Here is a 12,898-nt window from a genome sequence, read left to right as displayed (position 1 = left end):
CACACTGGGCTCCATGCTCAGTAGGGAGTCTGCTTGAAGATTCTCTCCCTCTGCCCCTCCCCCAACTTGCATGCTCCCTCCCCCAAATAAATAAATCTTTTTTTAAAAAAGTGTACAATTTAATATTTTAATAAACGTAGAGGTATGGCTCATCGCTGATATCCAATTCCAGAACACTCATCACCTCCCCAAACCACACACTCATTGGCAGTCACTCCCCAGCCCCTGATAATGACCATCTAATTTTTGTCTCTATTTGCCCATTCTGGACATTTCATATACATGGAATCATACAACGTGTGGTCTTAGGTGTTTAGCTTTTTGCCATTGAACATAGTATTTTCAAGGTTCATCCATGTGGTACGACACATCCTTTTTACAGCTGAATAATATTGCAGTGTAGGAATATAACATCCATTTATGTCACAGATAACGTATCCAACTGGTGGATACCCGGGTTGTTTCCATTTTTTGACTGTTATGAACAATGCTGCTGTGAATGTTCATGTTCAAGTTTCTGTGTGGACATATGTCCTCATTTGGGTGTACCTGATGAGTGAAATCGCTGGGCCATGTGGTAATTACATTTAACCTTGTGAGCAACGGGCAAACTCTCTTCTAAAGTGGCTGCGCCATTTTGCTTTCCCACTAGTTGAGTAGGAGGGCTCCAATTTCTCCATGTCCCACACAATACTGTTACTGTCCAGCTTTCTGATTGGAGCCACCCCAGTCGATGTGAAGTGACAGCTCACTGTGGTTTTGATTTGCATTTTGCATGTGCATAATGATGCAGGGCATCTTTTGGTGTGCTTATTGGTATTTGTATGTTAACTTTGAAGAAACGTTTATGCAAATCCTTTGTCCATTGTGATGGTTAATTTTATGGGTCCACTTGGCTGGGCCACAGTTTTCAAATATTTAGTCAAATATTATTTCGAATGTTTCTGTGAGGGGGTCATTTGGATGAGATTGACTTTTAAGTTGGTGGACTTGGGGTAGATCGGATTGCCCTCCGTAACGTCACTGGGTCCTTCCAATCAGTCGTAGAGCAGAAGAGAACACAGGTGGCTCTGCCTTAAGCAAGAAGGAATTCTACCAGCACGTGGCCTTCAGACTTGAACTGCAGTACTGGCTCTCGCCTAGGTCTCCGGAAGGCTGACCCACCCTGCAGGTTTTGCACTTGCCAGCGTCCATAACTGCATGAGCTCATTCCTTAAAATACATGTCTCCCTCATATTCTTTATACACATACATGTACCCCACTCCCCCTTACTGGATTCAGTTTCTCTGGAGAACTTTAATACATCCATTTTCAAATTGGGTTATCTGTCCATTTATTGTTGTTGTTTTTTTTTTTTTTTTTTTTTTTAATTTACTTGAAAGAGAGCACGAGCACACGCAGGGGAATGGCCAGACAGAGAGGGAGAAGCAGGCTCCCTGTTGAGCAGGGAGCCTGACTCAGGTCTTGATCCCAGGGCCCTGGACCACGATCTCAGCTGCAGGCAGATGTTTAACTGATGAGCCACCCAGGCGCCCCTATTTATTGTTGAATTGTCAGAGTTCTTTACATATTCTGGATACAAGTCCTTTATCAGATGTTTGATTTGCAAATATTTTCTCCCACTCTGTAAATTATCTTTTCACTTTCTTAAAGGTGTCCTTTAGAAGCACTGAAGTTTTTAATTTGGATGTAGTCCAATTTATCTATATTTTTTCTTTTAGCTTGTATTTCTGGTATCATGTCTGAGAAACTATCACTTAATACAATGTTATTTAAACTCGGTAAAATTTTTAGATAATATAAAGGTTCTAAGGGAGGTCATGAGCCAAAAAAATTGAAGACCACTAATCCATACACAAAAAAGGATGACCTTTTTTTTTGTTTTAAAGACTTATTTATTTATTAGAAAGAGAGCACGCTCAAGCAGGGGGAGGGGCAGACGGAGAAGGGGAGGGAGAGAATCTCAAGCAGACTCCCCACTGCGTGCAGAGCCCAATGCAGGCCTTGATTCCAGAACCGAGATCATGACCTAAGCTGAGATCAAGAATCAGTCATCCAATTGACTGATCCACCTAGGCGCCCCTTAGAATGACGTTTTTGGTTTAGAGAACCAGTTATTATTATTATTTTTTCATTTAACTGTACAAGTCAAAACAGGCGCAGTTGATGTCCAAATACTGACTGAAATTTCTACCCACTGAACTGTCATACTGTTCTAATTAATTAGCCTGCATAAGTACTTTATCAAAAACGCATTCCTACATAAAACCAGGAATTCTGTGAACTGCTTAGCTTACTCACTAATCTATTTTGAAAATAATTTTGAAATATAATTTACATACCATAAAATTCACCTGTTTTAAGTGCATGATTCGACAGTTTCTAGTAAATTTCTCAAGTTGTGTAAGCAACCCCACAATCCAGTTCCTAAGGCCCCCTTTAATAATAAATTGTGGTAAACCTTATGCTTTTTTAAAAAAACCACCATTACCGAGGCACCTGGAAAGCTTAGTCATTTAAAGCAACTGCCTTCGGTTCCGGTCATGATCCTGGGGTCCTGGGATCGAGCTGTGTATCATCAGCCTCCCTGCTCAGTGGGGAGTCTGCTTGTCCTTCTCCCTCTGCCTCTCCCCCTACCTGTATTCTCTTCTCTCTCAAATAAATAAATAAAATATTTTAAAAAGTAAAAATTGAAAACTACTATTACTAAACCATTCCAACATGGTACATATGTAATACATTTTGGAGGAAAATAACAACAAAAAAAAAAAATTGAAAGACCGAGTTTAGCACTCCCCCACCCCCCATCATAACGATCAGTAGGATCCAAACAGCCCCCCGCCTTAGTTTCCACTGTGGGATCGGAGCCAGCAGGCAGCTGTCTGTCTAAACCCTTGCAGTCAGGGGCAGCGCCTCCCTGACCCACAGTGCTGGTCCTTCTGCAGTGAGGGACTCCTCGTTGCGATAGACTAACCTTTCAATAACTACCCCAAAGCTATGTAAAAAATGCCATTCACGTTTCTTTCCATTTTCTCTGGTTTTGATTGCCTTTTAAAAAATATAGCGTTTTCTGCTGGCCTCATTGTGAAATCCACAGACACTGGCCCATGCTCTGCTGGCTGTTCTGTGACTTTTGATCCTGCTGCAGGGTCCCCACTAGGCTGCTCCTCACACCGGCCTTCCCCAGGCTTCCATTCCTGCCCCCTCCTCCCTCTCCACCTGCCCCAGGTGATCCCATCCACTCTCGTGGCTCCAGGGTCCCCTCTCTACCAGCGGCCCAAATCCTTGTCTCTGCCCTGACCTCTGCTCCAAGCACAGGCAGAAATTTAGAGAAGCCGCAGCCTTCCTGAACGTTCTCCTTCTCCCACATCTGACACCGCGGGATGGAGCTCAGTGCCTCTCACTTTCTCCACTCTGATGTGGGACGTGACGACACACACGCTATCTCCTGAGCCACGAGCCTGTGATCACCCCCACAGGCCACACCGGCAGAAGCCTGAAGTCCCAGGGACTTGGCACCCTTTTGGAGAACCCGCTTTCTCTGCGCTCTGCCTCTAACACCACTGATTGGGTCCTAAGCCCGTCCCTGCACATTTCTGCTATAGGCCTGCGGTTTCATATCTTCTCCTCTGCTCTATCTGCAGAGCCCAAGGATCACTCAGCTGTCCCACCTACGCTGTCAGGGAAAAGAACTCGGCCCATGTTCAGGGCTGGTCAGAGAGGGCCCTTTGCCCTTGTGGCCCAGCCCTCCCTTCTCACTCTCGGAGCTCAATGCCAGGCTCCTCTTGCTGCCTGACCCCCGCCCCCCAGTTCTGTCTTATGAGCACGGGGAGGGGGCAGTGAGGAGCACAGAGGACTGATCCCATCCCCCTTCTGGCCTTACTTCGGGAAGACTCATAGTAGATTCTGGGATTCCAGGGATGGAGACCCGCTCCACCTTTAACCTGGGGAAGCCCCCAGCCACCTCTCTTCACCTGGGCTCTGTCCCAAATGTCATCTTCCAACTTAATCGGGGCAATAACTCTCCTCGGGGGTCCCTCACACACCCCCCATGGGCTCACCTCAGCTCGTGCTGACGGCAAGACAAAACACAGCCACTGACTGGCCTTCTCTGCGCATGGGGGGGGCAATGGGAATGGACGACTCGGGATCTGCCCGGGGGAGTCCCTGGGACTCTTGCCTTTTCCCTGCGCCACTCTGAAGTCCGCACAGGATGCTCGTTTCACTTCCTCCGGCAGCACCAGCCAGAGCCGCAGACTCCCAGCAGCCAGGAGCGACAGAGACGACGCCCCCTCGCCCCATACCATGCATGCAGCCGGCTTCTGGGGTCTGGATCCATAAGGAAACTTTACTCCCCAGGCTCCAAGACAGGGCACATCACATCAGGGTTCAGGAACACTTCGGTCCCATTCTTGAAGGCTCCGAAACTTTCATAGACGACAGTGGTGCGAATCAGTAATGTGTGGCGAGGCTGAGTGCCATGGCCATGACCACGCAGGCTGAGGCTCAAGGTACTAGCTCCGTGTCCTGGTCCACCAGCAGGTCCATGGGGACCTGGTCTGTGCCCGGGGTGGGGGAGGGGATGAATAAAAGTTGCTCCCAGAGGCAGCATCACAAAGCAAGCAGCTTTGGGGTCTCCCTAGCACCTGTGATTTATGAAGATCCTAGAACTTGGATGTTCTTTTGTTCTTTGGGGTTACTTGCAAGAGCCCTGCCCACCGTTAGACTCTGGCTGGGGCAGTCCTGGCACCTCGTCACAGTGTAGCTTGTTTTAGGGATGCGGAAGCGTAGCTTCAGGTGAAGTAGCACACAGCTCCCTATGATGGGTCTGCATCCCAGCAAAACCAGCATTGAGATGGACCAAGAAGCCCTCCCTCTACAGCCCCACGCACGCACCAGACCCAAAGGATTGCAAAACACTCCTGAGTACATGTGCAACACCCCCGCCTCAGCTCATGTCTCTCTTCTGTGGTTCCCGAGGCCAAAGGGCCCACCCAGCCGGGAAATGCCACTTCGCCTTCTCCCCTGTCCTGATCCAGCCTATGACCCCCACATCCCTTACTGGTCGACAAAACGGTCAAAACCTTCCGTCCTCAGGGGCTCTGAGTACGGCCTTCGCTCTCCTGCAAGTGTGATCAGAACGACCTAATCAGAACGACCCTGTTGTGGGAAAGGACAGTCTCTTCATGACATAGTGCTGGGAAAACTGGATAATCACATGCAAAAAAGTAAAACCAGACCCCTATCTTATACCACTTCCCCAAATTAAGTCAAGATGTAAATTAAAGGCTTAAATGTAAGATATGAAACCATAAAACTCCTAGAAGAAAAGAAGGGAAAAGGTCCTCGACATCGGTCTTGGCAACAGCGCTCTGGATGTGACGCCAAGAACACAAGCCACAAGAGCAAAAATAAACGCGCGGGAGACCATCGGACTAAAAATAACTCCACTGCAGAAGAAACAATCAACAAATGAAAAGGCAACCGGGAGAAAATATTTGCAAACTATTTACATGATAGTTGATATCCAAAATATGTAAGGAACTTGGACAACTCAATAGCAAAAAACCCCCAATGATCTGATTAAAAATGGACAGAGGACATAACTAAACACTTTTCTGACATCCACACGGCCAACAGACACATGAAAAGACACTCAACATCACTCATGGTCAGGGAAATGCAAGTCAACACCACAGTGAGGGGATGGCTGGGTCACTCAGTCAGTTAAGCATTTGACTCTTGATCTCAGCTCAGGTTTTTGTGTTTTGTTTGTTTGTTTTTTTTAATTTGACAGGCAGAGTTCACAACTAGGCAGAGAGGCAGGCAGAGAGAGAGAGGAGGAAGCAGGCTCCCTGCGGAGCAGAGAGCCCAATGCGGGGCTCGATCCCGGGACCCTGGGATCATGACCTGAGCCGAAGGCAGAGGCTTTAACCCACTGAGCCACCCAGGCGCCCCTCAGCTCAGGTTTTGATCTCAGGGTCGTGAGTTCAAGCCCCAGGTTGGGCTCCATGCTGGGCATGGAGCTTACCTAAAAACAAACAACAAAACAAAACAAAACAAAAACCCTCAAAACGCACAATGACATAGCACTTCACACCTGTTAGAATGGCAGTCCCAGGGGCGCCTGTCTCAGCGAAGCGGCAGAAACATGGGGAACGTCTGCTGCTGCTGCAGGACACCGAGGTCTGGGGTGGGGGTGTGACCCGCAGCCTCACCAACGCAGACACGGAACCAGCGAAGGCCCAGCCCAGCTCCCAGCAGGGTTAGTGCTTAAAGGCAGGGACGGCTTTGCAGGCGCAAAGAAGAGGCTGGCTTCCGGGGTCAGTGACAGTCTCACTGCATGACCTTGACCACTATATGACCTTGACCACCTGTCTCAGTGACCCCGAGCCAGCTTCTTCATCTGAAAGTGACTTGTTACCAGGATTAAATAAGCTAATACGGCCCCAGCGCCCAGGGCCACACCTGTCTGACACCTTGCAGGCAGAGGTTTCTTAAAACCATCTTGTTTCTACCAGACGTCTGCTGGCCACAGACCCTGCATTCTGAGGCCTCCATGACTGGCAAGTCTCCACCAACTCTCGTGGACACCGCGGACACCCTTCTGCCCTAGCGCCACCCCCCCAAAGAGTCTCACCTTCTCCAGCGAACACCACTGTTCCTTCTGACTGAGCCCAGGGCTCTGTCCCATGCCAAGTCTCGCCTGAGGTCTTGGCCGGAGCTGCTTTTCCTGCTGAGAGCCGCCCACCGTTCCCCACCTCACCGCCCCTCCACCACGGCCGACGTCTGTCACATCCTCAAGAGGGCCACCGCGCTCCTAACATCCACTGATACATAGCACAACACCCCCTGCCCTCGGCACCCAAACCAGAGCCGGGAGCTCATCCTTGCCATCACCCATGTGACTGATGCCCGATTAGTGCTGATTCCGCGGTCAACTCAATCTCCAGATAACACCCCCCACGCCACCCTTCACCGTGGAGGCCACTGCCCTCTGGATGAGAAAGCTCTGTTTGCCTTTGGTTTCGGCTACTTCTTAGTGCTGTAGCCTTGGGAAAAACCACCTCTCTGGGCCTTGCTTTCATGAGCCCACGTGATGGGCTTTTTGCTCGTTCTTGCCTCACGAAGTTAGCATTTAGATGAAATAACACGATGTATGTGAAATTCTTTTGGGTGCAAGAATAGAACATTGTGTAAAATGCTTAGCACAGCACGTGGCTCAACGTGAGTCCTCAGGCCGCGTCCGGTGCTGTCATGAGTGTGGGGGTGGCTGCTAGAGTCACTGCCTGGACCTCAGCCTCTCCCTCTGCGGCGCTCATGAAGGGTGAGGACCAGGGTCGGAACGTGAAGACTCACAGTGGCCATCGCGAGGAGAAGCCACCCTTGGCCGCTGTGGGGTCACTTTCTCCCCTGAAAACAACTGAAGTCGGGAGAAGGCACCAGAGCAGAAGAGCCTCACAATCAAGCCCAGACGTCGGCTGGGAGGTCACTGGTCCTCAGGGGGGCCCCGAGGGGCCCGGGAAGAACTCTAGGGACAGAGGGGCCCTCGGAGAGCAGGCGAAGAGCTGGCCCTGGACACAGCTCTCCACGAAACCATATAACCTCTAGACCCCAGAGCAGCCTGCTAAAAAGAACACTTCTGTGTACTACCAAAAGGGAGAAATCCAGAATTCTGTATTACCAAGAAACCATGCTGACAAATTTTTCAACCGGAAGCTGGAGAGTGAAACACCAAATTGAACTGTTACACAATCAAGAAGGCTGGAAAACATCAAGAACAAATCTAACGAGCACAGATTCTTCCAGGCCTGCGTTTCCCCTTTGGACAGACAAACAAACTGGTCTGGGTACTCAGCACCGGGATGGGAGGTTTGCAACACCCCCGCATAGCGGCCGTGCCCGTTCCTCCTCAGTGTCTGGACTCCTTCAACGCCTTACCAAAACATTCAGAATTGGGGGAGAAAGGACGATTAACAAGAATTTGTCATTTTAGGGGCGCCTGGGTGGCTCAGCGGGTTAAACCTCTGCATTCGGCTCAGGTCATGATCTCAGGGTCCTGGGATCGAGCCCTACTTCGGGCTCTCTGCTCAGCGGGGAGCCTGCTTCCTCCTCTCTCTCTGCCTGCCTCTCTGCCTACTTGTGATCTCTCTGTCAAATAATACATAAAATCTTTAAAAAAAAAAGAATTTGTCATTTCATAAGTGATGAAACGGAGTCTTAGAGAAATACATAGGTCACAGCCTACAAAAAGTGTAGTAGCTAGACAGCTTCTACTCTAGGCCATAGGGCTGCAGTAAAAAAACAACAAAAAAGGCTTTTGCTGAAGTCTTATATGGGAGGTGCTTCCCAGGGCATTAATTAGAAAAGCACCCCCATAAAAATGATTTTTCACCTTCTGTGGGGCACGAGCGCCTCTGGGAATCTATTGAAAGCTGTGAATTCTCTCCCTAAAAGTGAACCCCTAAGGGCACCAACAGAATTTTGCCTGTAATTTCAGAAGCTCACCCAGGTAGCCCTTTGCAATTCTCGAGACACAGAAGGAAACTTGTTATCAAGCGTTGGCTGTACACGAATAGTTCAAATCAGCTCTCACAGGCAGAGTCCGAACCTGAAAACTTTCTGTGGGGAGAGGGGTATGTGTAACAGGTGAAAAATGATTGTCATTCGGTTTCTCCGTATTTCCATCAAAATACGGAATTACGATTTGTCAGGACGCACATGCCGATTAAAATGAGTCTATCAGCCTGCCACCGCAGCCAGAGGAGAACACTACACAAGGTTCCAAACTGTTCTAGCAAATGGGCCCCTGCACTAAAAATACCTTAAGGGCACACTGCAGGAATCAGCAGCCACAGAGGCTTTCACACCCCATACCCACACCACATTCAGTCAAGGAGAGCCCGTGCTCCAGGAGGGCACAGAAAGCATTCCCACTGTTGACTGCCATTCACACATCCGCAATTTAAGATGATATCTCTTTCCCAAAAGGAACGATATTGCGTTAACATTGCACCATTAAGTAACTGACTTCCTAGTAATACCCTTTGCATTAGAAGAATAGGATCAGGGGCGCCTGGGTGGCTCAGTGGGTTAAAGCCTCTGCCTTCGGCTCGGGTCATGATCCCAGGGTCCTGGGATGGAGCCCCACATCAGGCTCTCTGCTCCGCAGGGAGCCTGCTTCCTCCTCTCTCTCTGCCTGCCTCTCTGCCTAGTTGTGATTTCTCTCTGTCAAATAAATAAAATATTTTTAAAAAAAAGAAGAAGAATAGGATCACCCAGAAACTTGCCTGCTGATTTCAGGGTCCACGGGTTCTTCTTTGACCTCCGAGGCCTCTGGAGAAGGATTTCCCTCCAGGTCACCTGTTCGAGCCCCGCAGCCTGCCCCTGCCTGGCTTACAGCAAGGGCTGCAACTGGGGCATGGAAGGTGACAGGTGACGGTAACATGAGCCAGCTCGCGCTGCAAATAGCAACAGCCGTGTGTGAGAGCCCTAATATAGACCCGCCGCGGCTGTCTTGCACTTAGCGCTCAAGTGTCACCAGGAGGGGTCACATGCTGTCCCCGGAGTTCCTCCATTTACTGGGAGGATATGAGGTCTGTAGCTCCCCTGAGCTGCTCGGACGGTCGGTCGTGTGCAGAGGGCAGGGGGGCACCTGCGGGCCATGCAGAGAGGGAGGGAGGGCCTCTGAGAGTCCTCGAGCCGGTTGGCTTCCACTTGGCCTGATGGACTTTTCCCGAAGTGTTTTGAACTAGCACAGCTCTCCAGGGAATCAAATGCAACTTCATTTTATTTTCTTCCACCATTCCTTCCACATGTACTCACAATGGAAAGCATTCCCCTCTCTGGATTAACAAACAAACAAACAAAACAACACAGCAGACCGGTGACTTTCTGCTCCCTTAGGTGACATTCAGTCGTAGGGTCGTTTGAAGGCATAGTCTCCATTCAGTAACTGAGCGTACCGTCCAGGATACTAATGCAAAAGTCAAACTTCGCTTAGCCAGTACCAAAAATCTTCTCCCCTACCCAGCCTGGGCCTCTTTAGCTGGAAGTCTGCCCTGGGAAAGGAGGAATGATGTTGGCCTCTTCTCCCCACCCCTCCTCCCTGAGCTGCTGCTGGAACACCAGGGCAGGAGGCGCCAAGATGGTAAGATAGCCCCTCACGGAGCTGATGCCGCAGTGGGCGCTGGCTCCAGGCTCTCTAGGCTGGCAGGCACTTAGAGCTCTCCATTGCGCGCGCTCCTTTCCTCTTTGTCTCCCGCCTCTCTCCTGGGGAGCTTTTTATATCTCTGGAGTTTCCCATCATGGAGACCTCTCCCTCGAGCTCCCACAACCAGGCTGAGAACCCCTCTATCCAGGGGGTCCCTCGCATTCCCTGGTACACCATTTCCAAGATCTCTCAAATGAGGTTTCCTTACCTGTGCAGTTGGCTCTCTTAGGCAGGATCTGATGATTCCTTGCTGACTCTGTCTTCCCGCTGGCTCACATCTGGATCTTAGGAGGGAGGCCCATCCTTGGTCCCTGCAAACTCTGGGAGGCAGTCGGACCCAATCGGCCACTTCCTCGGACTCTGCCATCAAAGCAGCCAATGTGCTCACCTCAGGCCACCTGCAGGAGATACAGCAAGCTCCCTAAAGTGTCACTTTGAAGATCCCTCACTGGCCGTGGGGATAGAGGACAGGACTTCCAGCCCTCCCCGTAGCCCACCAACAGTGTTCTCCAGAGAAACCGCTCCACCAGTTTCCCTCCTGAGAGCATGAACGGAGTTCTGGACTGCTTCCTTGAAAAGTCTGCTTATGGTGATTGGATCTCAGAATTTTACATCTGTTGCTTTTTAAAATCTCAATCAAAATGTCATTTGAAAGATATCATTACTGCCAGGTATCTATAATGTAAAAATACTAGAAGCACACTAAAATATCAAAAGTAAAAAAAATTAAAGAGAAAAGTTATGCAAAGATGTATGCACAAGAATGTTCACCACCACTTTATGTATGTTCGCAGAAAATTGAGATTCACCTATGTCTGTCAATATAGAATTTGTTAAATCACTATGCAGTCAACTCAATATTGGCAAGTATTAATAATCATGTAGGTGCCTATATTGTAGGTGCAAAATACCCACAATATATCTGTAAGTAGAAAAAGGTTGTAAATAAAATATCATGACAGCATAATCATAGATATATTAGATGATATGTAGATATATGATAGATATGTAAGCATGCTGCAAATAACAAATATATACTACGTAGTATAATATGTACTATAGATATATAATAATATGATATTGTATATAATAGTACACTCAAAATGAAAGCAAGGTTTAACTCTTTTGATTTAGTTTACTTTTTTCTTTATATCTTTATACCTATTTTAATAACAATTATATATACACCTTTTATTAATTTTAAAAAATATTTTTACTGAAAAATAAGATATGATATTTGGCTTAGAAAAAGGTAAATATTACAGAAGGACTGTAAAGTGAACATAAAGCAGGCATGTATACTGGCAACAACAATTATTAGGTTTTGGCCTTATTTTTTTCTAGGAATGTACAAACATCCTTCCCTCACACAGAAATAGAAATGACTTTTATAATTTGAAAGCCTACTAGTGTCATTTTTGTAAAAAGATTTTATGCATTTATTTGTCAGAGAGAGAGAGCACAAGCAGGGGGAGTGGCAAGCAGGAGAATCAGGCTCCCCGCTGAGCAAGAAATCCCACTCAGGACTCCGTCCCAGGACCTTGATATCATGACCTGAGCTGAAGGCAGAGGCTTAACTGACTGAGCCACCCAGGTAGCCCTGCTAGTGTTATTTTGATAAAGTAAATAAATTAGAAAGTCTACTAGAAAGGATAAAATAGCATAAAACAAATACAGTAAAAAGACATACTGTAAAGAATATACAAAAAGATACTAAAACAGACTTAAAGAATTATCAGTAAATCATATTAGCTAAGATAATATATTAAAAAAATGGTTTGAGGAAAAAGAAATCCCTTTAACTAACAGGTTCTCTCGAAGAGGTCTGCCCAGCGCAGCAGTTCTGAGTCCAAGGCTCCATAGGGGTGGGGTGGGGTGGGGGGCTCAGACAAGCAACTTCAGACTTCAAGCTACATTCCACAGAAGTTTCTAGATACCTTGGGATCATCTTCCGCGGGGAGAGATGCCTTAACCATGGCCCTGGTTTCTGGTTGCTTCCTTTGGGTATGACAGCAAGAGCAAATCCGATGTCCGGATTTCCCAGCTCCAAAGCTTCAAAAGCTCTTCCCCGGGTTCCAGAATCTAAACCCTCAGGAGCCCAGCCTCAGAGAAGGGCTCCTCCTCGCGGCTTCCAGGGCCTCTGCCCCCACCTGCCTTCCCCGGACCCCACCCCCCGAGCCCTCCCAGGAGGAAGCCCACCTGCACGGTTTACCGGTGCGCACCGGCGCGCACTGTGCCTTTCCCGGACGCAGACCGGGCTGTCTTATTCCCTCCAAGTCACATCCCATCGCCACGTGCAAATGAGATTTCCCCATCTCCTCCAACAGGTCTTGGGGGGCCAGGTGGTCTTATTAGCCTTCGTGGGTCTGTTAGGACACGGTTCTTTGCCGGGTCTCCGTCTCGTTGGCTGTAAAAAGAAGGGGAGGAACGCACTGCACGCACACATGCGGTCTGGGAGCTGGGATGCTTTGAAGACCGAGAGGCATCTGTGTGCGCGCCGGAACCTGCACACAGTTGACACCCCACGAAAGCCTGCTGACTCGGTAACGGCAAATGTGTGGCTTTTACCCACTGGCTGGTGCTTCGAGGCCCTCAGCCAGTAACTCCTACGTTTGATTTAACGTTTGGTGTCCAAGTCTGCACCGTCCTCGGGCGCAGGAACCCTCGGGGACTCACAGCGCCCA

At 48.7% G+C, this 12,898-nt stretch overlaps 1 protein-coding gene across 2 annotated transcripts in view; it reads right to left on the bottom strand.

Moving 5' to 3' along the window:
- Nucleotides 1-12,548, bottom strand: part of FSD2 (fibronectin type III and SPRY domain containing 2) — a 47,726-nt gene extending 35,178 nt beyond the window's left edge. The window contains exons 1-3 of one of the 2 annotated variants that reach the window (XM_046008413.1): nt 12,414-12,548; nt 10,423-10,612; nt 9,292-9,846 (exon numbers count right to left, since the gene is read on the bottom strand). In XM_046008413.1, the coding sequence (XP_045864369.1) occupies nt 9,292-9,449 (158 nt within the window). In that variant the 5' untranslated portion in view covers nt 9,450-9,846; nt 10,423-10,612; nt 12,414-12,548. The remainder of the gene's footprint in view (nt 1-9,291; nt 9,847-10,422; nt 10,613-12,413) is intronic. The other variant, XM_046008414.1, reaches the window with a different exon arrangement.
- Nucleotides 12,549-12,898: the final 350 nt, after the last annotated feature.

The sequence above is a fragment of the Meles meles genome, chromosome 6 (assembly GCF_922984935.1).
Source record: "Meles meles chromosome 6, mMelMel3.1 paternal haplotype, whole genome shotgun sequence".
NCBI lineage: Eukaryota > Metazoa > Chordata > Mammalia > Carnivora > Mustelidae > Meles > Meles meles.
The sequence above is the reverse complement of the archived record's forward strand: the minus strand, read 5'-3'. Positions and strand labels throughout refer to the sequence as shown.